The 27,578-nt window shown below is 39.4% G+C and overlaps 3 protein-coding genes across 3 annotated transcripts in view; 2 read left to right on the forward strand and 1 right to left on the reverse strand.

Annotated features, from left to right (window-relative positions):
• SLC30A7 (solute carrier family 30 member 7) overlaps positions 1-5,333 on the forward strand; it is a 41,426-nt gene extending 36,093 nt beyond the window's left edge. The window contains exon 11 of the mRNA XM_075422212.1: positions 71-5,333. Coding sequence (XP_075278327.1) covers positions 71-118 — 48 coding nt within the window. The 3' untranslated portion in view covers positions 119-5,333. The remainder of the gene's footprint in view (positions 1-70) is intronic.
• A 1-nt stretch (position 5,334) lies between these two features.
• Positions 5,335-27,431, reverse strand: DPH5 (diphthamide biosynthesis 5). The gene is made up of 8 exons (XM_075422221.1): positions 27,348-27,431; positions 27,009-27,194; positions 24,376-24,500; positions 20,685-20,793; positions 10,554-10,674; positions 8,413-8,452; positions 7,295-7,398; positions 5,335-6,378 (listed from the first exon to the last, which is right to left on the reverse strand). The coding sequence occupies exons 2-8, from the start codon at positions 27,141-27,143 to the stop codon at positions 6,155-6,157; spliced, it is 858 nt and encodes a 285-aa protein (XP_075278336.1). The 5' UTR covers positions 27,144-27,194; positions 27,348-27,431; the 3' UTR covers positions 5,335-6,154.
• Positions 27,142-27,578, forward strand: part of LOC104332581 (putative oxidoreductase YtbE) — a 49,448-nt gene continuing 49,011 nt past the window's right edge. Inside the window, 2 exon segments of the mRNA XM_075424093.1 lie at positions 27,142-27,267; positions 27,330-27,544. Of these exon segments, the coding sequence (XP_075280208.1) occupies positions 27,142-27,267; positions 27,330-27,544 (341 nt within the window).

Genomic DNA, 27,578 nt, shown 5'->3' on the forward strand with positions numbered 1-27,578 from the left:
GGTGTGTTCAGGGCAGTTAAATTGCTTTGGCTTTACAGTTTTTTTTAAACTCTCCTTCTCTTTTCCATAGGCAGGAGTAAGACAGCTTTACATACAGATTGATGTCGCAGCCATGTAGTGAATTTCTGAAATTGTGCTGTTGGACCAAAGTTTTCTGTACTGTAATGGTATAACAACATACTTCTCAAGACAGAGCCTGTCTCTACCACTGTTCTGGAATTGACTGAATAGATTTCTGCCCTTGGGCCATGGATGGAGTTCACTTCTAAGGAGTAAATATTGAATGAATGTTACGGATTTTGGGTCTTGTCTTTTTGTGGCCCCTAAACTTTCAATTTTTTGAGGGCTTTTTACTTAATAAGATTGTGGTACTGGAAACCCTGTCATGTCTTCAGTAAAGCTGCTGAAACCACTGCTCATTCCCATGAAACCAGTGTTACCAACAAATGGAAACTTGTTATAATGTCACAGTGGCTGACATGCTTCAATATAATTGTATGTTTGTACAATTGTTTGTACTTTGCAAACTTAATGAACCAAACCATATTGGGTTTTCGAAGTGCCTTTTATATCAGGAGAGGTATTTGCCAGCATAAATATGGAGCATCAAAGGGGTTTATTACTTTTACAAATATCTTGTATGCAGTCTGATTATTTACTAGTGATGGGGGGGGTGTACTTGCATAACTATAGATGTTAGACTTCCTTTGTACTTGCATCTTACCAAACAGACAGAAAAATTCTAAATGTAAAAGGCAAAGCCTTCACAACAGTGAAGAGACTTGCTTCCAGTACAATCTGGATATTTTGGTGCACATATCTTCTGGAAATTACTGTAGTCAAAATACTAGATTTAACTTCAGTTCTTTGTCTCTGCACACAGTTGAGAGTAATGAGATGTTACATGATGCTACCCATGTTCATAGTCACTGAAACAACAGGCAGTGGAGGGAAGATGCTGGTGGTGGAAGCAATGCTTGAAGTTTTTTATCTTCCAAATTACATGGTGGGAAAAATGAAATCCCTGAATTGTTTATGAAAGCTGGAATCTTCTCGATTTTAATAGGTTGTAGTAAGTTTTATTGAAGTGATTGGTGAGATAACTTTTGCTTTTCTAAATACTGAAAATAGTTGTTCCTGGTGGGTTATATTTGAAATGGAAATAAGGACCATGGTTCATGCTGTTTCAGATTATGCTTCTTCAAGGTTGACAAGTCTGATATTTTTTTACTATCTTACTGTAGCCTTGTATGTTTTCATGGGAAAAAAAAATATTCTCATTGCAGTAAGTTGTTTTTTCCGAAACATTAGTCTCTCATATTTTTCTAGCATTTATAATCATGCTGCACTTTCAGATCTGAGCATTGTTGTCAAAGACAATCTGCTATACTTGGTATTTCAGATGATAATTCCACTATGCTGTAGTACTTAGTAATGGAAGATTTTATAAGAGGACATTGTACAAACAAAATATTGTGGAGTGAAAAACAAGACAGGCATTTATCTGATAAATCATAGCTGCTACTGACTGGAATGGATTTTAAGTATTCTTTTGGTACCTGGTATTTGGTAGTACTGAAATCAAAGCCCTCTGAAGCTCACAGTGTCTGTGTAGTAAGTGCTAGGCACCATGAAAGTACCAAAGATTCATTTTCAGAAATGGTTTGCTTGCCACTGATGTTGCTGAATTCATGATAGAGATGAAGAGTTTCTTGCATTCATTCTGTTGTTCCTGTGTAGCATCTGAATTTTGATCTCTTTTCATGTGAAAACAGGATGGTTGCCAAATTGATAGGTGGTTCCTGAATTTTCCAGATGAGATACGGAAATGTGAATGTTGATTTTGTGCAAAGCTTGGGCTTGTACTCTTGTGCTTGGAACTGAAAACTGGATGTAAAGAAAAATAGCAGTAAAAAGCCACATGTGTATTGCTCTTAAGCTTTACAGGCTCTTACAGTCTTCGAATCCTTCTTTATCCCTACTGCTGGTTTCAGATCCTGTTGGCTTCTCTGGGGGATGCAGGTGCAGAGTGCCCTTTCAGCTGTCTGCGTTGTTCCACTTCTCTGTCTTCTGGCCTCCTGCCTGGCTCCCCGCCAGCCTCCCTCCCCATCTCACCTTGCAGATGTTCTCCCAGGCCTGGAGGTCCTGACTGGAGGATGGCATCTGAAAGTTACACGGTGCTGGGTAGGGTGCAAGAATCTGTTGAGCAGACGAGTGTTGCAGTTTAAAATACCTTTTGCATATATTCACAGAAAAGGTAATTAAAATATGGTTGTGTTTATAGGGTGGAGATTACTTACATTGTTTTGTATTGCATATAGACTGCTTCTTGTTGCTTGACAGCATGATTTCTTATTTTTTAATAGTTCATGTTACTACTATTTGAGGCTAGAGAAGATCAGCTGATATCATTTTAATGGCGGGCACCAGCCAACTTCATTGCAGTTGTGTCATGATCAAAGAGCAGGCTTTGGTTTATATCACTTCTATACCAGCGTGCTTTAGGACTGAGTATTCCTGTACTTGCTAAAATACTGTAGTGCTGCCCAAGATACTGGGCTTGGCCACTATTTTCTTAATGAAAACACAACTGCTACAATTTGTTTGAAGTGAGAATCTGCCTGAGTGCCAGTTGGGTTTGTTTGTTGTTGTTTTGTTGTTGTTTTTTGGTTTTTGGTTTTGTTTTGTTTTTTTTTTTTAAGATGTACATGGGATGGACAGGGCTCTGAGCAACCTGGTCTAGTTGAAGATGTCCCTGCTCACTGCAGGGGGGTTGGGCTAGATAACATCTAAAGGTCCCTTCCAACCCAAAGCATTCTGTGATTCTATGATCTACAAACATCAAATACGGGAAATTGAGTGAAACCTATAAGCTGGTTATAATTAACCATTGATCAATATTGATTTTAAGAATTTTTTGACATCTTTTTGTTGCTTATGAGGACTTATCTGACTGTTGAAAGCATATGGACAAGTCTGAGTTTTCTAACAAATATAGCACTTTACTATTTTTAAGGACAACTTGATGTTTTTATAGTAAGAAACAGATCATTTGTTTATTAAATATAATTGAGGATAGTGTAGGGAAGCCAGATTCAAAGTAGACTTTAAGTTTTTTTAGGTTGTCTGAAAAATGATAAGCATCACAAAACTCTGCAAAAGACAGTAGATAACATGTCCAGTAGGTAACGACAATCACATCTACCATGTCAGTAAACAGTGACATTTATTTTTTTCATCTACTGAGGGCATACTTGCTCAGGTTTTAGGAAAGTACAAATCATGCAATTGAAAGTGCAGCTTTTCTTATCTTGAGAGTCAAAGCTCCATTATTTTGTTTTGCTAATTACTTAACACTTAGCTTTTAATAACACTATGCTTTTACACTTTATTGGAGATGCATCGCATCATTTAAACAAATATTTCTGTGAATGACCGACATCCAGAGATAGATGAATGTCTGCAGATCATCTGCTAAAACTCAGCTTCCTGGTATCCAGTACTGAATTTTGAACCAAATTTTCAAAGTACAATTTTCTCATGTTTTTATGTAGCTGAAGCTTATTATGGGGCTACTGGTCTGTCTGTGGGGGGTTTTTTTCTGTGACTGAAAACAGTAACTTAAAACCATGTTGTCCCAAAGACTAAGCCTGCAAACTGCATGATTTTTTACAGGACCTACAGCAAAATAGGAAGATAAAACAAGTGCCCCACAGTGTCCATATTAAAATGCCCCAAATGTTTGTCATGGTAAATAACAGTGGAAGAAAACTACTCTTAAGAGTATGCACAGTGAAGACTGGTCCTCCATAGGCTGATCCTGCAAGTCTGTACATATGGATAGAGTTGTTCCGTACATCAGTAGGGCCCCTTCAGAGAGCTAGATTACTTGTGCAATTTGCTAAACTAAGGCAAGAAGTGCTGGTCCAAATAAATGACTCTGCTTTTTATGTAATACTGCTTACTAAAACAAAAGTTTAATTGCATCATTAGTCAGAGCTGCTGACACTGTTTTTGTATAAAAACAAACTGCTGCTACTAATAAAACGGATCTTAGTGACTCTTAACATTCTTAATTTTTTTCCTGAAAAAGCCAAGCCGGGTTTAAAGGTGAAGGAAAGAAAGGGTATCTCCTTTTAACAGCTGTAAGTAAGCCTGTTTTGGGAATCTAAACAAGATACAAGAGGGGAGAGAAGCTGTTGCTGAACTGCAGTTTTCCACCCTTTGCACCCACTGTGCAATCAAATTGTGAAGTTCATGGCTTTTCTCTCACAGTGCAGATTTCAGCTGCAGAAACCTTCATGCTTCTATAAAAGACAAATCCGAATCAATACTCATGTAACAAGATCTTTAAATACCAGTTCAGCACAACAGGTTTAGTTACTAATTAGGCCCTGTGCTGTTTTCCCCAGCAGCCATCAGACTGCCACTTGCTATGATTCTCGATTATCCCATCCCTTTTAAGCATGTTAGGGAATGAGTATAGAGGGATTTTTTTCTTTTCTTTTCCCTTTTGTTTTTAATAATCCATTTCTCTGATCCCTACTACTGACTCAGTGGTTAATTCCTGCTTTACACTTCTATGAAAAGCCCTATCTGCAACTTGTCGGGTTTCCCTTTTGGATTTCTCCCATGACCATCCCTGTTGGGACTTCATTGGCCAGAGACTGCTATAATGTGAAAAGCTGCCAGTTACGCTTCTGCTGTGCCTGGCATGTGAAGACTACATGTCTTGCTGTTTGTGAATAAATATTGGTTAATCTACTTGGCTGTTTCAATGAGCCACAAAAGGTTCCTGCCTATGTGGTAATTTGGCAGAAATGTGTAAAAGGAGTTGGGTATTTCATTTCCCGTGTGCATTGAAAGGCTTTCATGTGTGTGCTGGGATCCTGTACAAGAGTTAAATGAATTGCTACAGTATTTTGGCTGAAGTGTAAAATATTGTGAATAAAGAAATTGCCAAAATCATTCCTGGTAGCATACAGCATATTGCTTGCATTCAGCATATTGCTTTGCCTTTACCTTTAAATTACAGGAATTACTCTTAGCAATGAGCTTAAGTTGAATAGTACAGTATATCAAAATACCTGCAAAAAATCTTAATGATGACACAAGGCAGCTCACTAAAATTCTGAAGACTATGTATGATTTTGTTCTGGAATGCTAATGTTAGTAGCGTAGCCATGACTTGTCCCAAGTGCAATATTAGAAATTTTTAATGTAACCTTTTCTACTTGAATACAGTCTATATAAAATGTTCAATGTCCTATATTGGTGAAAAGATATGGGATCAAATTTCTTTCCAATAAATCTTCAGTTTAAAAAAAAATTTACATACAGGTCTGCTTTGTTGTCATACATACTGTGAAGACTAGTTGAAATAGCAACCCCCATCATCTATTAGGTGATTTTATTTAAAGTGAATTCTTGCAGTCTGTTTTCTGGGAATTGGCTTGAGGTTAATTGTGGTTGCTGCAGTTTGAGTCCAGCACTTCACTAACATATGAAGAAATCCAGTTCTACTTTAAGTTGCAGCCTTCTGAAATAAGAAATTCTGTGCAGCTTCTCCCTCCGTGTCACCAACTGTCCGAAGTGTGAATTCTTGTTTTTCTTGGTTTAGACATAACCTGTCTTTATTTGCTCTCCCAAGTGTAGAGATGGATACAGGCCTAACAGGTTCTGCACACCAATGGTTTCTACAGGTGAGAGAGCTACTAAGTTTCTGGAAAGCTGAAAAGCAAAACTTAACATCTAAAATGCACTTATATAACAATATATGCAGTAGGCCTGATTTATGTACTACAGCAAAAGTGATGCCAGACAGATACCTGGTACACTTCTTCAGTTCTCTACTTGTACCACTTATCCTCGTCATCAACCCAAGACTGATGCAGATGTCAATGAACCGAATCAGACAAAGGGTTTTTAAGGTCTAAAGGTTTCTGGAGGTGTCTGCATATTAAAAGCTGATACCAGGAGGTGCAGCTTGCAGTTTGTAGCCTCAGGTAAAAGCAGGTCTGTGTTCCTGCAGTGTTGCCTTTTGAAGCAATATACAATCTAACTACACTTAGGCAAGGTCTAAATATTCACAGGAATAACTTTATGCTGTCATGAAATTAAAGATGGAATAAAAATGTAAATGTATCTTTTTTATTTAAATAGTCCTTTGAAATGCATTATTTTCAAAACTGGAACTATCTATAGAAAAAAGTTTAAGCATTTCTAATTCCAGAGGATGCATAGTGCCTGTAACAATCAAGGAATGAAGTGGACTGCCTAATTCCACTCTGGACATCTGACACAGTGTGCCTGAAGCAATCTTCTGATCCGGAGCACCCACACGTGCGAGGCCAACACAAATTGTGTTTTCAGTAATTTCTGTAAGAAAGAAGATTAAATGCTTAATTTATTGACTTAACAGTCCTATCATAAAGGAAAAATTACTCTAAATGCTTAAACCTTAACACTGCTTTCTTAAACCTCAAATTAATAAATCATTGGCGTAGCCTTGGAAGAAGCTTGTTCTTCAAAGAAAATAAAGGTGTAACTTTTGGATGTTTATAAACAAGGAAAGGCACCAGAAGTAGAATACGAAATTCATTCAGGAACTGTGTTCACTTTGAGGAAACAGCTGCTTCTGATTCGTTCTATATAAAGGGTAAAATGAAAGGATTTTCATTTTAACAGTATTTAATGAATAAATTTTTAAAAGGGGGAACACAGCTAGATGAATTTCTAGTAGAAAAAAACTGTCTGTGACAACTGAGTCATTGGTGCTATGATTTCACCATTAGTCTCAATAAACATCTTTCACAGTTTGCTCTTGATTAGTGTTAAGAATTGAAGGTCAAAATCACTGTTCTGTATCGTTGGGTTAACGTAGATTCGTGCTGCTATTCATGTAGAGCAGAGTGTGACCAGTCTAAATAAAACACAGCAGAGATTTTTTTGAAGCTCAGCTGATCTAAAATGCTCAGAATTCTTCCAACTCCTGCAACTCTAATGGATCAAAGAAGCTCACAGTTAAAGATGGATAGAAACAGTATAGGGTTACCACGCTGAGGCTTTGACCAAACCTTGAGGAGCCACTAGTACTCGTTTATCTGTTCTCGGTGAACTACACTATGTTCAAGCTCTGCCAAATCCATCTCATGACTAGGATTTAAGGCAGCCCAATTTCATGGCAGACCAAGAGAATGCTAAGATTAAGAGGAAGGGAGTAGAGTTCAGAGGCTCATCAGTAAGTGTGACTTGAGAGGTGTAGTAGCAGATAGGAACATTGCAGTAGTAGTACCTGATTCTTCTCCTTGGAGCCTCCTGTTTTGGATAATGGCAAGAAGCTGTTCTGCAGCTTGATTCACACTCATGTAGCGGGGCGGCTCATAAATCTTTCTTCCTCTGCAGGGAAAGAAGAGAAATTTCACTTATAACCCATTTCATTATCTCTAGTGTTCTTACAGTTTATTTCAAGAAACTTCTAGACCAGCAAATTGAACTTAAACAGGCCCAGGCTCTCTTTAGACAAGAGTGGAATTTTTAAGGAAGACAGAAGTCTCCTGTGAAACAGCAGGGCCTCCAGCTGACATGATTTGAGTCCTAAAAGCGAATTCAGCTGCTGGAAGCAATGTGCATGTTTTGCAGCTACTCCCAAAAGATGCATTAGACTTAAATTCAAGGGCAAACTACTGTTTTTCTGTCAAATGCCCTGTAGACAGATGATTACAGACTAGAAATACATTCTTAAATTAAATGCTGCCTTCTTTGCCAACTGTGGATTCAAACAGATTTTATTTTGAAAATCCAGAATAAACAAACCTCAACATTCACAAATGTTAATTTAGACCAGAGTTACAGCACGTGTATAAAGTAACCATTTATATTCACCATTGTCAAAACACAGAGATTGCAGAGAGATGATTAAGATGTGACGAGCTTTTCTGAATACAGTTAAATGAACTTAAGAGCATTTTCTTTATATTGCTTATTTAGCTGTTTAAAAAGGGTGGTATGTATTCGGTGCTTCACACTGTTTCTAGCCAGTGTAAGCAAGAATGGATTCAGAACACTGTTTCAGCTATTAATCTATTTTAGGATGGGACAGAACAGTGGTAAAATAACACTTCATTTGCCAAGCAGAAAGCTTACCCCATTCTGACTTAATACTTCTCACAAAAACAGGTGAACAAGAGATGATGCAACTTCATTCAGTTACTGTAAATAAAACCAGGTCATATTGTAATGAACAAAAAAGTTCCATTCCTTGGAAGAAACAAAAGACCGTGGCCACTGAGAAGTATATGAGAAGGCAGGTAAGTTCAGTATTAGACTATGAGTAAAGCACCTTTGTTCCTTGTACAAAAAAAACCCTTTGTAAATACATTGTGTGTTTACATTTTCAAAATAGTGACTCACTTCATTAGGTTCTTCAGAGACTGCTCCTTCACTTTAATATCTGTAGAACAAAACACGTATTAAAACGCAGGTTCCCTACAAACTTCCTACTTAAGTTTTCTATGCAGGTAAAGCTTAATTTAATTAGCAGATTCTATACACTTTTAGCTATTACAGGAAAAAGCAATGTGGATTACATTCTACTGTTTCATATGTTAATTAATCACAAAGTACTGTGATTTTATGCATGTGATTTTACACCCAAAGATAGGGCGAGTCTCACAGGTTTCAGATCAACATAGACAAATAAAAATACTGCTAAGTATACAAATAGCAGGCATATTTACCATAGGATAGCTAAATGCCAGCATATTTAAGCACACCAGGGTATTGGGACTGCTCTTAAATTATGAATACCTTGTGGTCCCAAAAGGTAAAATTGCACGGCTGATCGGCAGTGATTACATCACTGCCATGCAGGAACCTGACTTCTGTTAGCGCTTCCTTCCTATCCCAATCAAAATTTAGAACAGCCTTCTGTTGTGGGGAAAATAAAAAGGCTTGGGGCAAAAATAAAATATAGAAGGGGTCAGGTAAGACTCTGCACATCTACAATTTTAGGAAACTAATTGACTACAATCTCTCCAAGAGGCAGTCAAATGTTATCTGTATAAAACATTATCGTAGTGAAAGCTGGATAGATTTTTAATCTTGATTTTAAAAAAAGGTATTGCTTAAGTTATACAATCAACTCCTAAACCAAAGTGACTCTGAAGAAAGGGGTTTAAAATGCAAAGCTGCAAGATTATTAGTACACAGTTTACCAAATTGGTTGTATGTCCATGAAGTCACTTTGAATTCAGAAGTTTATCGGCACCTACCTTTTTATGTCATGTTTGCTTATCTGGTAATCTTGTCTAGTTGGATAAACAACCAATATACAGACCAGAATGACCAAGTAGTATTCAGGGAACAATTAATTTGGAAATTGGTAGTTTTTGGCTGTGAATTACAATTAGATGCAGGTACTACAACTGTCCCTGAAACATGAGATTTGTAATTCAATTTTACGGTTTCAAACTTTCTACTCTCACTACTGTATAAAAAAAATAAAAAGGGAGATTTCTACAAAATATCTAAAGAATACTTTCTTTTAACATACTACAGTTCTAATAATCCTTGTTTAAAACACTTGTGAAGTCATCTTTCTTTAAAACAAATTACCAGAATTCTGATTGTTAGCCAGTTTTGAAAACAACCAACTTTCAAGGCATTGGGAAGTCTGATGTGCAGTGATGCTTACACATTTAAATTGTTCCCTGCTAGGGATCCTCCAGTTACCACAGAGTTTGGTTTTACTTAAACTATTAATTTATTTAGCACTGAGAGATCCCATCTGTGTCTGAAAGATCATACAGAAAGGTATATAACTATATATACAAATATGCAAGTGCCTTATAGTTTATATGCAGGCAGTTGCATAATCGTTAAGGAGTTACCTAGACTAGTAAAGTTACTCAGAAAGTGTCCTTCAGCTGAGGACTGCTGGGTAGGATAAAGATCAGACAGCACCATGGGACAGCCTGGGGACAGTGGTCAGCTAGAAACGGTATTCTGTTTCAGCTCCATGATGAGCAAAGATTTTTTACAGCACTGAAGCTTCTCACATGACAATCACCTTTTGCCAAAACATCCTTAGATATGACAAAAAGACTATCACCCTACAAAACAGAAATGTGGTTAAATGTACTATTTAGCTCGCCAGAAAGTCACATGTCTTGAGCTCTAACCTAATTAAATCAATAAAAGACAGCTGCTAGTCACTGCAATCTGATTTGGATCCTGAGCTAGATCTAGCTTAAATTCACAGTGATCTTTAGAGTAAATATGGGCCTCCTGTTCTTATTTGACTTCTACAAAGGCATAATTTGTTACAGATTTTCTGAAAAGGAATTAAGAAATTCCTGGCCACCACAGTATGAACAATGGCTGAACTGACTCTAAGTACACATACACTAACGTTCCAATTTTTGGTATATTTTCAAAGACATATCATAGCTAAGAACATTTGTTTAATCACAGCCTTCATCTCATGCCTATCACTATTGTCTCTGGATGCTGTAGAAGATGCTAGCTAAGGAACTCGGGTAGCTGCTGCTTACCAAGTAAGCACAGTGTGTGCATTCCATTCTGCCTGTTCTTCTCGATCTTGTCAAAGAAGCTTTCTGGCTTCCATGTATCTGTCCAGAAAACTATAGAAACTGTCTCTCCAAAATTGTACAACTGTAAACCAAAGCAAATGCAGTAACATACATACACAATAAGAAAAAATAGAGCATGCAATAAAACGCTATGAAAACCATGAACAATTGCAACACTGAAAAGTCCTGAGCCTAGTTAAGGAAGAAGTTCCATACCACAGGGAGAGTACTCTCCTGTAACATGCTTAAGTTTGCTCTTTCATAGATACATAACAAAACATTGCATTAAAAATAATGCTTCCTTTAAAAAAGTTGCCCTGTTCTTCTCGATCTCTTGACTAGTTTTAGTGCATTCATTTGCATTCCCTCTTTTTAACAAAATCCGTAATCAGTGAACAATTTTTTCTTCTTCATAATAGAGATGTGCTGCTGTTCTTTTACTCTCCAAACAGTAAAGCATACTAAAGAACAGCTAATGAACCACCTGTAAAGTTTTTACCTATCTCTGCATTCACCCTTCCAATGTATATTAACTTTCAATCTACCTTCTTATTCGTTGTTACTTAATTCTGAAGTCCTTTTAAAGGCAAAAACTTTGTAAGATTAGCACCAAAATTATTACTTATTATTTCTTATTTTGGTTAAGGCTAGGCAACTTCTAATAATGCCATAATACTTACAATGTTTTGATTCTACTGATACAGTAGTATTTGCATAAAACCAGCACTTTCCTGCAGACGAAAGCTGTATCACGCAAAAGAAGTTACAGTCTAAAGAGACAGTGGATATGAAGATCTGAAGACAGGGACAGACTGCACAAAGCAAAGAGGTGCAATGTTTTTTATGCACATACGGTAAGAAGAATATTGCTAGCAGATTCTATGTCTAACATACTCACTGATCTTACTCTCAATCCTAACACTACTTATTACTGTAAGGCCCTAATCTCGGTGAAGACATTTGAGGCAATAGCTTTGCCAATCATTTCCAGTGATGCAAAAGCAAAAGTCGTATGTAACTAAGGCAGCATTTGGCTTGGAAGTTTTTGTAACCAACTTGAAAAAGAACAAAACCATGCATCAATTTTGGCTAAAAAAGCTCTGGAATGAGGCCATCCCAGATGGATTTTACAGCTTGCCAATATTCTGTCTGCTCAAGCCCACCAAAGAAACAACGACTGTACAGGCTAACGTGCCCCCCTTCTCTGTAAACCTGGAAGGAGAAACTTCTTTTCCAAGCCCACTACGGGAGGCAGTGTGTGTGCTGTTAGCAGAGAAGAGGACCCTATGTAGAAGCAGCCCTGGCAGCTCTGTGCCATCTGGGGATTCTCCTGTGCATACTTATTTTACTGTGGCTTTAGGTTGCGGTTTTAATTCTTTTACGCTGGCAGAGCAGAATTTGAATCAAAGCAGAAACATGTTTGTTTTCACAGGACCAAAAGCTCAGATTTTAACCATTCATGCTGATAGGAACAGCGTTTATTCAGAGATTCCTGGAATATTGCTGAAAACATTTCCTCTTTCAAAAACTTCGTTCTAGCTCAAGGACAAGAACACACAGCGTACATTTCACAACCTAAAGGTTCTTCCAGTAAACTAAATACAGGTTGAACCAAGTGAATTGCTCCTGATATAACCTGTTAACTATTTCAAGACAATGTTCTAGAAAAAGAAAAAAAACAAGCTATGTTTTGCCTGTTTTTCATGTGGCTAGCTAGAACTCTTTCCATTTTGTACCCAATCTGAAGAAAAACTATTAGAACAAGGAGGTTCTCTTTCTGCCCTTCGCTGTTAAGAGTATCCGGGAACAAGTGAACCTTTAACCTCATTGGTAGTATACCTTCAGTCATCAACAACTGATGAAATGTCTGGCACCAGCCTAACTAACTAGCTTACCATCTGTCACCTGAAAGCCACTGCAGTCATTTTCCAAACAGCAGCAGCCCTCCTTCAGTACAGAAAGTGGCCTCAATTAACCTCCAGTCTTATCCCACTCCCCTTGGCATTTTGATAACCTGAAGGAGAGAAACTTTTATCAAATAAAAGGATGTGCAGAAATGGGCAAAATGTTACTATCTGATAAGCGTTCTATTAGGAATCAGATCTTTTAAACCACTCTACCACATATGAAAAACAAGTTGGGCATTCAGCTTTATATCCTACAGCACTTGTTCTGATTGTTCTTTTTCTCTTTTCCATTGATCATTACAAAGACTCTCCATCATCTTTGCCAACAAGATGTTAAGCAAGTTATCCTTTTTGTGCAAGCACTGCCAGTCAGATTCACTGAATCTGTCCTTTGTTTACCATTAAAATTGCAATCTGAATGTCAAAAAAGAATAAAATGTTTATTAAAATGGCCTGCCTATTCAGTAGAAATAACTTCAGAATATCTTCACAATTGATTTAAGGGAAAACTGTACTTACAGTCTCACAAAAATACACCTGTTTCCTCAGCACCTGGACAGCACAGAAGTAGCTTCTACACCAACAAGATGGGATGGGGTATATCTTATTAACCTCCTAGAAATGCCTTTGCAACTTCTACCCCTCTACGAACTAAACTTCTAAAGAATAGATTTCCTAGCATTAATGCATTCATATTTTTACTTTAATTTAAAGAGGAGAAAATACTACTTTGGAAACTTTCTGGTACACCAACAACCTATGAATGCTATGGAACTGAAGCAATAAATGGATACTCTTGTGCTTGACTACCTGTAACCAGTTACCTTACAAGCACTTCTAGAGACTCAAACAAGTATTTCTTTCTCCTCCAGTATTTTATCTCTGCAGATATGTGACATTTATGCAAACCTAGGCACTGCTGTTCCACCAGAGCAAGCCTGCATTAAAGAAGCAACACATGACTGTATCAGAACTTGCATTTTTAACTCTCTCCCTGTACCTCATGCAGATTTGATTTGTTCCTAATAGTTTCCTGTGCTGTGTTCTAATTCCTACCTCCTGAAATCTAGAATGAAGTATCAGACTTTCAAGAAAAGCCTTGCTGTAGAGAGCAGTAAATACCAAAAATTCCACTATTACCCTAAGGATTCAGGAGTTACACAGGACAGCAGGTCCACTAGAGACAGAACCCACTGAAATTAAAAAAGATTATTTCCATCAACCATAAAAGACTGAATAGGACCCCAAAATTCCAGAAATTGGAATAAAACTGTGACACGTGTTTGTTAACCAAGGTGTACTACAACACAACTAAGGATTAATGTCACGCTTTGAGATTGTTAAGAAGTTTAGTATGACAATGAAGAGCTCTGTGTATTTTTAGTGAAATGATCATGCTGCACAGTTGCTGGCACAGCCTTGAAGAGACGCAACAGCAAATGAAGTTTCACAGCAGTCTTCTGTGTGCTGCACTCTACATTAAGCAGCTGGGGTTTAGGAGTGGGCAAGATCTGTTCTGTACAAGCTAAAACATCTCAAGCATCACACGTGCGCTATTCATCAGATTTGTTAGAGTGCCTACGTTCTGCCCAGGCACAAAAGTGCCAGAATTTCAAAGGGGCTCAGTGAAATGGTTGGACAGACATTTTGTGCTCTCAGCTTGGAAACTAACCTTCTTACCTTCTCCCTAATGCTCAAAAACTTCACAGAAAAATTTCAAAATGTCATTTTGAAAGATCTCAGTCTTTAGCAATACCTCTTCCCCCTGCCCAAGTAGTAATTTGCTTAAGCTTTGTCCACTTAAATTTTGCAATGCAATAGCTGAACTCAGAAAAGGAAGCCAGAACTTTCTACTCCGAGGCAATGCTCTGCTAAAGTTTTCTACCTCTCACAAAATACTGTGGAAAGCTGTTCAACACACACTTTTATCACTTCAGAATAAGCTATATCCTCCTATTTTATTTTCACACATAATATGAAAGAACGCCTGACAACTTTTGGTACAGAGGTGCCTGTTTTCAGTTAGTACTTTTAACCCTTCTGTTAATATTTCTTATTGTACTTGTTTATACAAACAGAACTGATTGCTAATTGGAAGGCCAGAATAAACTATGAGAGAAAAAGTGCTGTACCATGATCTGAGCTTGGAAAGCCTGCATGCAAGTGAAATTTCAATGAAACTACTGAGCAACTTTGTTAACAGCCAGTTTGAATGACATCAGACACCTGAAGGTGTCCAGATCAACAGTCCTCACTTAAAATAATGTGGTGGCTAATCATCACAAAAATATAGGGCATAAAAAGAAGGAACAAGCTGAGACTAAATAGGGAAATTAAAAAAGGAAGATTCCTTCATCCCCTCTAAAAAGTACTAAAGCAAGCAGGAGAGAAGATGCGAGATAGTATTAAAGGGCAGTAGGGCATCAGCTGCAGAGAAACCAAGAACTAAACATTTCAAAATACAGACATTTATTTTTACAGCATCTTTCCCAGAATTACTGCTCTATCAGCGCAATGGTGACAAAGCAATTCTTCATTTACAAGCCTAACTCCTTTCCTAAAATTTCAGACAGCTTCAAAACTAGATGCATGTCAGGTGAAGAAGCTAAAAAGGAGTTTCATAATCACATTTTTCAGACCTGGCACATGTATACAGACACAAATGCCTGTAAATCCTGTAGGACTGAAACACTACTCAGCTATGTTTTGTGTTCAGATGGTCACACATTACACTGCAGATAGTTCTCACAGGACGGGTGTGTTCTGCAAATGAAGACACTGCACAGCCTGGTCACATCCCACTGACAGACACCAAGAGGCTTTTTCTCCTAAGGCTATTCCTCAATGGAATGTGGAGACTACAGAGCACCTTGCATTATCCCAGGTTGCCTCTTGATAAATCCCAATGAACACACAGAGGAAAGCTAAGACATGTTTTGTTTATCTTTGTCATAAGAGTTTTGATGTGATACTATGAAACATTCATCCCCAAAAAAGGAACCTAACAAGTCAGATTTTTCCCCTTATCTTCCGTAACCAGTTAACAACCCTCCAGATCATATACATCAGATTAAAGGGCTCCTACTGTTCTTCATATTATATATTGTTGCTAGAGAACAGCTTAGCAAGTAGGACAATCATTGACAAAGAGGTAGCCAAAATCAGTCAATCTTCATTTTTGCTTGTAGTTGGTCCTATGAAACAACCACAAGCCTAGATCTAGCCCTTTACACTATCTTATTTAGTACCACAGACCTTTGGTAACTTTGAATGCCTCTCACAAGAACCTTCACATAAAATTGAAAGTTTTTACCATTCATACACACGAGGCTATGACTCCTTTTTGTACTACAAGCCAACAGATTGTCTCAGCTGTCCCCAAAACCTCCAGTCCTCTTAGTACATGCCAGAGAGAAAGGAATTATGAAGAAAAGGACATTTGGCTGAAGGAAGCCCACTCCACATAACTGCAGTCTTCAGGAGACAGCTGAGACAAATTACATAAAAGCAGGTGAAGGGAAGAACACATTTTTCTCTTGGCTGCCTCCTGTATCAGCACTTTGGAAAACACCACTCCACAAACAGAACAAAATTCAGCTATCCAAAGACTCAGAAACTCCAAGCAAACTTGAACAGGACAGGATTTTTCCCTCCAAGGTAATAGCACCTTATCTTTAATAACCTCCTAATATTCTTCCCAGCAATATCAAATGATTCTTTCCCACCCTGGTCACTTGGTTACTGATCTGAAACAAAGATATCTAAATAGAGAAAAAAAATCTATTATAATTAAATGGGTGTTTCTGGGTCATGTTTGCTGGTGACAAATGGCACTAAGCTGAACAGCAATTGTGAGTAATCAAATAGTGTGACTACCACTGATTTAACCTTTAATTGCTTTGAGAAACAAATGTCAGCTTCTAAAAGGCTCAGAAGCTGGTTGCAAGTGAGAAAACCAACCAGTGATCAAAACCAGTTTGTTTTAACTGTCAGTGAATAAAAAAATATTTTGCGTAGAGCCCCTCCTATTAGACCAAAGGGTATTTTTGAAGATTACGGCACAGAGAGAGGGTGGAACCTAGAGGTTCCGCTCCTGCAGCTACTACAAGTTTTCTATTTGACTATAAGCATAGTGAGTAATGATAGAATCCTTCGGCTTCCTTACCTATAAGTAATGTTTTTTTACTTAATACTGAATATGTATTCACTTGTTCAGGAAAGACTCAAAAATAACATAGTAAGCACTGCTTTTGCATTTAAGTGATCAGCTAGTAGCAAAAAGACAAAACTATTTTATAACTGTAACTGTCTTACAAGAATTAATGGGACTGCAAACAAAAAAAATCAAGACAAGTTACTGAAAGAAGCAAGGGGACATGCAGATGTTTGTTGTGAAGCTATTCAGGTGGAAAGTGGGTATGTCTCAAAAGAAAGGCAGGTCTCTGCCAGGAGATGTTTTTTTCCCTAGCTGCCCTACCAAAATGCTTTCAAAACTAGCAACACCACTCTCGCAGAAACGAGTGGCTCATTTTAGTCTTCTTTCTTATCCCACAGCTTTGCACTTTAGTTCCCAGTCCTCTTTTTTCACAGTAATGCCATTTTCTCAAGCCATTTCAAGTTGCGTCATTCCTTCACTGGTCAGTATGATGCAGAGTCTTCCTCAAGTGTCTGACCATTCATACTCCTACCTCAGAGACACATTACCAGAACTGGGTCAGAGAATTCTGTCCTGAGAGCACCACTCTGGCCTGTGACCTTCCCAAACTAAGCCAGATGTCACGCAGATTAAGAAGAAAGGAAAAAGGTGTGAACTGGAGATCCTGAATTTTCTGCCTCTTTACGCTAGGGCTAAAAGCCTTAGCAATTGGCCCTGTTCTGAACTGAGTGTTGGTACAGATAAAGCCATGGAAGTCAGGCTAGGCTCTCCCTTTGTTCTCAGCTTACAATGCTGAATCCTAGTCAGATACAGCCAAGGCAATCTCTTGCTCACGGGGTAGCTGAGCAGTGGTAGAACAGAGGTAAGCCTGTTACCTAAAATACTAAGCTTTCCAAAGCTACAGAACTACAGCGCAGCTGCTGATGAGAAAAGCTAAACTGCCTCGCTAGTTACCACCTACTACAAGTACTCTCTGAAAATTTCAGCCTTCCCCTGCAGACTTCGGTCCCCACTCCCTGACTTCCCTGGCAGTGTGCATAGATACTAAACTGCATTACGTTCTTCACTGGTGGTTGTTCCTGGCTACAACAGGAGTCACAGTGATCAACGTACCTATGTGTCAGATTCCATATAACAGAACATGCTAAAAGGTGCTCACACACAGGCACTTTTCCCGGCTTCTCACCTCTCACCATACTCATTTGTTTTTGAGGGAAAAACAGTTCTTCAGCCTTGGGGAAAAAAAAAAAAAAAATCTGACACAGTGAAGCACAGCAAGAACAGTGCAAAACAGGGAGCCATGGCAAGTCACAGAGCCTTATGCCCAGACTAACAGACTGCTAAATTATACTATCCTCTGCTTTCAATAACTATAGCTCATTGTATCAATCTGTGAGAGCTTTCTAGAAGTTAAAAAATTTTAATTTTCAAAACCAAAAAAACCTCTGTTCTTTATACAAACACAGTCTTCACCTGTGCAGCCTTCAAAATAGCTGCACTGCTTCTGTTCTAACAAGACAGCAAGAAAAAAAAGTGGTATTTGAAAAGAGATATTCACCTTTCTTTACAATTTGGCAAGAATTGTATCTATGAATTGAAGGTGACAAACCATCGCTAATGCTCTGCTGACTTCAGTAACTCACTACTTTACAGGAAAACTGCAGAACTACCAGAATGTTGTTGGCTGTACAGAAGCATTGGTCTGACAACAAAAGACATATTCTTTTGTGAACAGACTGGGCTGTAGCTGCATTTTACTGAGGGCCTAATCAGCAGTTACAGCTCACTACGCACATGGCTTTCAGAACAGCATATAAAGGTGTTTCCTGTTTTTCTCTACTAAGAAAGAAAGAGGTTTTGCATCACAATCAGATTAAAACAAGAAAAAAAGCCAAGCCTTTTCTGTGGTAAAGCAAAAGAGGAATCCCTGCTATACTTGACAGCAACTTTGCAATTTGAACCACAGTAACTCCAAAACTAAATTGATGGCAGGAGACAGCCATGAACTTAGGCTGTTGAAAGAAATTATAAACTTCCACTCCAACTCTAATTAAATCACAGGTTGCTTTTTTGTAAGATACCCCTCACTTGCTGTTTATGTCTGCAAGGAGCAATGAAGAGTTAAACACACAGCTGGTTATAGTCCATCCAGTAATACAATATGATCACTATTTCCTAAAATGCTTTATACAACAACAGGAATATTGACTTATGAGAAGGCAGCCCTTCCCATGCCAGAATGGAAAAGAGGACTAATGCCAGAGTGAACAACATCACATTTCCTTTGTGGTCTGTTCCCTTCAGCATGGGATAAGGAAATAGTAAAATAATGTCCAAAACTCCGCATATGTGAAAAACCTTACGGATTGTTTGCGATATGTTCCCAGTTAGTTTTCTGCTCTTTTTTTTCAATTAACCTAGAAGCTCTATACTCCTCCTTCCTGTGCCTAGCTGGAGTTGTGGGGGAAGCAAACTTTCAGAGCACTTACATCACTTATTCTCTTTAGGAATATGAGTCTTTCATCTTCCTTCCTAATGAACATAAAAGAACAGTAAAAAGATAGTGGGCAGTAGAAACTACTCGTCAACAGCTTGACAGCAGAAGCAAACTTTGCAGCACCATGAAGCCAAAAGGGTGAGCCCCAGCCTCAACTCTTGTGTTACCCACCCCAGTAAGTGCAGTCATGCGACAGCTGCCATCTGTCTGCTGTACATGTAGATTTTAGACACCAAAGAGCCTATTTCCTTCCTAAAAGGTAATTTTGCCCAAGTCTTATAGCAATAGGCAGGTATCACTAAGTGCTCACGGGAAGAATTACAAAGAATGTGAATCCTATGCAGCATTCCCTTTAGCATTAGCATTCACATCTCAGAATAGCTGTCAGTGTAGTGCTGTTGAACTGCCAGATTGGGGCTCTCGTATTTCTAAACCATTCAGATGCAATCAAGCCAGAGATCATACCCAACTTATTGCAATAGATTTTCTGCTGCTGGGCAGCACTGAAATAAGGCTATTGGAGTTCATCAGTGTAAATTTGAAGGTGTCAGTTGTTTGTTGAAATTTAAAAAATAGTGTTCTTTTATGTTAAGCTAGGAAGGAATGCCTCCTCCTTCAGTGATGACAACTTACTGTCCAAACCCTTAACTGTTGTGTATAGCACACTTACATTCCTGTGCTTGCTTTCAGTTTTGGTAAAGTAGGAGCTTGGTTTATGGGTTCCCATACATAGGGAACCTTTCTGAACCTTGAGAAGGCAATTCTATGTTGTTCTATGACTTGTATATTCCAATGAATGAAAACAAGAAGGGGAAGCTTCAACTAATTTATATGTCATTAGTTATGATACACACACTGCTGTAACATTTTTCATGCAGGAAAAGTAATAATAGAACTATCCATGTGTAAAAGGAAGTAGTGCAGCATTTTCTTTGGGGACACTAGACCTTTTCTACTTTAGCCATTTCAAGAAGCATAAAACCCATCATTTGTTCTTCTAGTCCTTGGCTAGGCAAATCCCTCCTCTCTCGGCAGATGGACAGAAAGTGAAGACAGGTCAACCTTGGAGAGAAAGAATGCATCATATACAAGATTTTGGAGTTAGTCATGATACAAGCTGGACATCTAGACAGGCTTGTGCAAGTATTCCTTTTATGATAAGACCAGCACATTTCTCAACAGGATAGCAACCTAATTTAAGAATAAACTTATCAGGTGACCATCAGTAGTAGAACGAAGCCAACACGAGCAAAGCTTTATCTATAAAATAACTCAAATATCAAAGTCTCCTGCAGCAGAGGGAAGTTACGAGAGTGGAGAATAGAAGTGTCACTATTAATTCACACATGTGCTCATCAAAAGGGACTTTGTAGCATGCTGAAAAGGAAGTGTTAACAAATTCTGACAACAGAATTGCACAGTTGCTACAGATCTGTAAACTTCAAATTGCAACATGCACTGCTACAGCAGTAGAAGAGCTCGCCAATTCTAAGTTTAGCAGCTGTAGAATAGCATATATACAAAAATGTTACCTGTAAACCACAGCAACCCACTGCATTCATTATTGAAGCATTATGAATGACCTTGTATGGAATCCCCAATTTTACTGCACGTAGTACTAAATCACTGTGCGTTGTGGCCCTGTGTGAAGAAGAGAAAGGAATTAAAGATTGAAAGGATAAAGTGACCAAGTGTTACTAGCATTATCGTTTGTTTTGAAAGTAAAATTAAGCTCTTCACAACTCAGGCAATGCACAGGTGCCAAAAGGGCAACAATAACTTGACTAATTGTTACAGGAAAGTAAAAACTCGAATGAGGCTTTCATATGTCATCTTCTCTAGCTGAAAATACAGGCATCCTCAGTATGTTACGGTTCTTTGCAGCTTTCTAGCATCATTAAAACTGTAACACCAACACAATTGTTACTTTTTCAAGTAGCTTTGGCGAGTACTTGAAAAGGAAAGTTCCATTTATCCTTTGTGTTCTGCAGATGTCTATTGGACATTTGTTGAACTGTAAAGGTCAACTCTATTTGGCATAGACTTCAGCAAAACTCCAGTATCTCCTTACTTGCTGCACAGCCAAACCTTCTGCCACCTGCACCAGTGCATGCTAGGAAAGCAACACGCTCAAACAAGAACTTTGAACAGACTGAGGTAAACTGCATACAGTATTTAGAAAAAAAATCCTTAGACTAAATCAGCTTTTATAATATTTCAGCCAAATTACTCAAATTAACAATCCCTAAATTTGAGTGATCAAGTTTATTCTGAAATAATTAAGAAAATTCTAGTTAAGCTTAGAACTGAGCTAAATTTGGCTCCATAAACACCTTGTGCTAACTACAAGCCCAGTAATACTTGCACCAGTTGCTACAATCGGGATTAGAGCCCCTGGTAAGTATATATAGATTCAGCAAATCTTTGAACTGCAACAATGTTCAGATATGTATCTTGCTTGCATGTATGCTTGGATACATGCTAGACACTCCATTTTTGAACTATGAAAACGCACCTAACTCCTTGCCTAAATTTATCAAATCTGAACAATGGCCTTAGCCATCTCATTCCCAGGAAGTACCATACATTTCTGTGTAGCCTTTCCAAAGAAGGAAGCAAAGAAAGAAATAGCATATGCCGATCAGAAGAATTAAATAGGAAGACTGCTTTCACACTGGCCTGGTTCAGTTACCCTAGAAGAATTTCTCTGATTTTTAGTCTGATAATTTTGACACTGCATGTCTGACTAGCACCAATCAGCCAATAGGTGCTTCAGACTGGAACACAAATGTGGCAGCAGCTAGCAAGGCTGTAAAGATCAATCATTTAAAAAAGAAACCAATTTCACTGGAGGAAAAAAAATGAGGAATCTGAACTTGGGAAATCGGAGGCCCTGACACAAACAGGCTCCTAGACCTAGGAGAATGCAGTGAAGTGATTTAAACCAACACTTTGATTAGTAAACAAACTGTGCTTCTGACTTCCATAAGCAAAGGTGATTTACAGAATCACAGAATGTTTGGAGTTGGAAGGGACCTCTGTGGGTCATCTAGTCCAACCCCCCTGCCGAAGCAGGGTCTCCTACAGCAGGCTGCACAGGACCTCTTCCAGGCGGGTCTTGAATATCTCCAGAGGAGATTCCACAATGTCTCTGGGCAGCCTGTTCCAGTGCTCTGTCGCCCTCAGAGGGAAGAAGTTCTTCCTCATGTTCAGACGGAACTTCCTATGCTTCAGTTCATGCCTGTTGCCCCTTGTCCTGTCGCTGGGCACCACTGAAAGAGTTTGGCCCCATCCTCCTGAAACCCACCCCTCAGATATTTGTAAGCATTTATTAGGTCCCCTCATAGCCTTCTCTTCTTCAGGCTGAACAAGCCCAGCTCCCTCAGCCTCTCCTCATAGGACAGATTCTCCAGTCCCCTCATCATCCTTGTAGCCCTCCGCTGGACTCTCTCCAGTAGCTCCTCACCTTTCTTGAACTGGGGAGCCCAGAACTGGACAGAGTACTCCAGACGGGGCCTCACTAGGGCAGTGTAGAGGGAAAGGAGAACCTCCCTTGACCTACTGGCCACACTCTTCCTAATGCACCCCAGGATCCCATTGGCCTTCTTGGCAGCCAGGGCACACTGCTGGCTCATGATCAACCTGTCATCCACCAGGACACCCAGGTCCCCCTCCACAGAGCTGCACTCCAGCAGGTCCGCCCCAAGCCTGTACTGGTGCATGGGGTTGTTCCTCCCCAGGTGCAGGACCCTGCACTTGCCCTTGTTGAACCTCATCAGGTTCCTCTCTGCCCAACTCCCCAGCCTATACAGGTCTCGCTGAATGCCTGCTCTAAGAGAAGAGCGAACTAGTTTTACAGCCTTGCATATAGTTTTACAGCCTTCACATACATAGGACAAGCAGCACTGGAGGATACTGTGATTATTCTAATACTGACCAACGGATCAGCTGGCTTTATTCACTGAAATTTGCTCCAGCCAGTATTTTCTCCCAATACATCTGTTCATAATGACCTTAGGTAAAAGCAGAAGTGCCCTCCTGAGCACTCAGCTAATACCAGCAAAGGCTTCATGGAGTTAGCCCTCTGCACCCAGAGCTATGCTAGCATTTTCTGTCACTGATACAGATTTTAAGTTTTATGGGTAGTAATAATACAAATGGTAGCACCAGGCTAGATGAAGGTGGGCTTTCCAGTATACTACTAAAACTGTCAAGTTCCTGCTAGCACATCCATAGCTGTTACCACAGGCAAAAATTTGCAGTGAACAACAGTGAGAGGAATGACATGGGCACAGCTTGTTTTATCACTTTAACCATTAAACCACCAACACCTGAGATTTCCTAAGGCTGCCAAGTACTCTTCTTACCTGCAAATATACTTCAGCTGCAGTCACATGGCTTCTATTCTCCCATACGGCTTCTCTTAGGACAGAAACATTCACTGCTCTTTCCTAGCAACCTCATGAACCCCTAAATCCTTAGGGCTCTATGTGGGCATAGGAGCAGTTCTAGCTGTAATACTAAGAGCTAAGAACATAAAGATGTAGAGAGAAGCAACTCATTCAAAAAAAGGGTAGTTTTCTACAATGACATAGTATGTTAATCAGAATTGAAGTATTTTGACACTGAAACTAATGATAACTGATGCAGATCAATATATTGCGTACAAGCAGCGATTACATTTCAATATATGTAGGTTAGTTTTTTTCATCTTATGTACTTATATCTGTCACTGGATCAGAGCACAATGGTACAGGTAACGTGGCTGTACATTCTACATGAATCCTAATTTTAATGTTAACATGCATTAAAAGTACAATTAATATTTCTGAAATACAGCATCATCTGCCCATAAGTACTAGTTTAATATAATATTCTCTTGCCAATTCCCTTCAACCTGTATTTACATAAATTATCCACTTTTGAGAGATGTGCACACTGCTCCTTTTTTTCATACACTCTCTCTATTTTTTCACTCACAAATAGGGCATTCAGTGATTCGATTTTTCTTGTGCCCCCTAACAGTGTGATATAAATCTTGAATCACCAGCTGGACACTAAAAGCTCTTCTGACGATGCCTGACTGAAAAGACAGAATGAGGTCCTTCTGGTGATAGAAGACTATACTTTTCAGCAGCAATAAAAAGTGCAGTATGGCTCCTTCCTATTGAAAATACAGAGTGATCAAGCCAGAGCAATAATTAAAATGTTGTTTTGACTTACCCAAAGGGATCACCAACTACAAGAAACGCGACATCACAGACATTAGCTTCTTTTAAAATGCTATCTGCTTCTTGTTCCACTGTTTCTCGGTCAGCCAAAATCAATTCTTTTCCATAAAACTCTTCCTAGAAATTGAAATTAATAAGAAACACCAAAATAAGATGCTTGGGAGTGTTTTGTATCTCTCTGGGTGCTTATGCAGGACCAGAGACAACAGACACTGGAAAGGCCAACTTTATTGTTGTCCCCAGCAGTCTGACCCATGTCTTGGAGAACTCTGCCTCCCCTTGCGAGAACACCTGAGCTTCCCATAAAGCAGCTCCCGAGTTTACAAAAATTAGTCAAGCACATATTCTGATACTGATTTGTTTTTTTATGCCTTCTGTGCCAGTTGAGGAACTGCTCCAAAAGTAGCTCAATCATGCCTGCATACCAAAGGTACCTGGGTGGACTCTAGGCCTAGTTAATTTACCTGGTCATCCTACCATAAGGCATCCTCTGTCACAAGTCTGAGCCTAACTGCTTAGATTAGTTATACTACTGACATCAAATGAGACAAAAATACAACACTAGCTATACCACAACCTAGTGTTTTTAGATTTTTCCTTAGTACATTGTAACTCATCACATCTAAGGTATGATTTCATATTAATCCTTCAGCTTCAGTTCTCTGTAAGAAATACTTTACCTTGTGTACACATAAACGTGTATTTTGATTGTGTCCTTTGCTTTTCTTCAGCAGCTCAGTAATCACTGTGTCTCTTTGTATGTTTTAAACACCCCTATTTCCGGAATCAATTCCATGCGCAATAAAACTTCCGTTAGTTCTAGAAACATGTTATCTGACCATCCTGAACATATCTGTCTCTGTAAATCATGTTTCACCATACATTTCACATGTTCTTTATATGATTAGATAAAGATTTTTTCCCAGGGCATAGACCAAAAAAAGGTGGTTTTGTTCTAAATAGTATTCAGAAAATTTGGGTGGTATCACAAATATTAACAAATTGGTAAAACTATTAAGTCAGTTATGGTCCAGAAAGATTTTTCTGATTTCTCCTGTGACTTCATTGATAGTTTCACCTTTGCCCACAAACAATAATGAATTGACAAGAGAATCATCATCATACTTGTACAGAAGCGGAGGAGTGCTTCCATAAAAAACACACATCCAGTAGCTAGAGTACTAGATACAGGACCTCAGTTACTGGGTTTGGTTCCCTTTTCTAAAGATGACTTTCTCACCATTTTTGGATAAGTTTCTCTACCTGTATAAAATGAGGATATTATTTTCCTTGTGAAACAGACTGCAACCTGTACAGATTTGATAGAAAGGGGACCAAATAAATGTATAAGCAAATCTTGCATCTGTGATTCAGAATGGCTGATGGCCACCCTGGAGTACTGCTGAGGTCTATACTAAACAAACTACAACAAATTTTTACATCCCACTTGTTTTTATTAGGTATCTTACACTAGATGCACATTAGCAAGTAGTACAGCAGCAACAGAAGCTGATCTATAAAGCAAAGCACTTGGTGCTGGGAACATTTTTTTTTTTTAATAGCAAATGCAGATTTTGCAAAGCAAAAATACCCAAGTAATAATTTCTGTTTTGCAATTTTCCAACTACCCAACAGCAACAAAAAAAACCCCACTTTGTTTTGAATGGATTAATTTCAATTCAGATTGCTTCAATGTATTAAAAAAATAGAAAAACATATATTATATCTTCATTGCAAAATACAGCAGATATACCAGAGATGGCCCCAAATATTCTAGCCTATAAATCACACAGCGCTGACCACAAGCTAGAAGTCTCATGTGCTGCACGTACATACAGATATGTATACAAGTACATTATGGCTATACAGCATCCAAGACTCAGACAGCATCTCTGATAGTACTACACAGCTTATTTGGAGGTGAGATCCCTGTTCTTTGGGTAGGTAAGCCCCTTTTTGGTATTAATAAACTTTATCTTTCTAGGACCCATGAATCCATCAGTTATAATTTGTACATTTTTACTCCTGTCTCCTTCCACAAGGTGTATTTACTAACAAAAAGCTTATCTCCATGCTGTTCAACAGCCTATCTCTGACTGAACTGTGTATGTTCTAGAAGTCCCAACATGGTGAGTCAGCCTATCCCACAAGGAAACATGGAAACCAGACACACTCGAATTATTCCCAGTAGGCACCATAACACCTCAGGCTGACACAGAAGTTCAAGGCTTCACCTGTATTTTTCTGGTATGTCTTTTATTCATTTGTTTTTAAATTAGATCAGACATTTTTCTGACCAAGTTCTCCAACATTTCAGGATTGCTGTGTTGTTAGAATTTGAGGTGAAAACTAGCGTCAAAATACACACATTACTTGTAGGAAGAAAAATTTATTTTCATTCCAGTCTTCTCATAGGTAGCAAAATGATTTCTCCTATAAGATACAGTAGGTGAAGGTCTCGTACATACTTTTTCCAAGAACACATACCATTAGTTTCTCCTGCCTGGAGAGGTTAGGTTGCACAGTTACCCCGCCTAGGGTTACTGGCCTACCAGCCCCAGCGCCCTCCTCGCTCTCCGTACGAGAGAGGCGTACATATAGAGATACGGCAGCGGCCAGACCTACCAGCGCTTCCTTGCCCACCGTGAGGGCGGACGTGTAGGCCTCCAGGTACACCCTGCCGCACCGCCTCACCGCCTCCAGCCCCTTCACTGTGATGTCCTTGGCATCTCCCAAGCCGAGGCCGACCAGATACAGCATGTTTGTGGAGGCCGCTACAGCCGCCAGGCCCAGTGCCACCGCCGCCACCACCTATCACGGGAGCGAAACACGGATCAGTCGGGGCGCCTCACGCCCCACCACCCCCGCCGAGACCTCGCCCCGCGTCTCTCCGCTCCCGTCAACCGCCTCTTCACGCCAAGGCGCTCCTTCCCTTCCTCCTCCCAGAGCCCCGAATTCACCCACCCGCCGCCACCAACGGCCCGTCGCGCTTTGCGGCGCCAGGCGCCTGCAGGGGCTGCCGGGAGTTGTAGTCCTCCGCGGCGCAGCGAGGAACGCACGGGCCACAGCCGGTACGCGCGGCTGCGGCGGAGGGGCCGGGCCGCGCGGCTGCCCCGCGCTGCCGCTGGCCAGCGGCCAGAGCATCCCGGTGCTGGGGCTCGGTAAGTGCCGCGCCCCGCGGCGGAGCCCGCAATG

The sequence above is a fragment of the Opisthocomus hoazin genome, chromosome 6 (assembly GCF_030867145.1).
Source record: "Opisthocomus hoazin isolate bOpiHoa1 chromosome 6, bOpiHoa1.hap1, whole genome shotgun sequence".
Lineage (NCBI taxonomy): Eukaryota > Metazoa > Chordata > Aves > Opisthocomiformes > Opisthocomidae > Opisthocomus > Opisthocomus hoazin.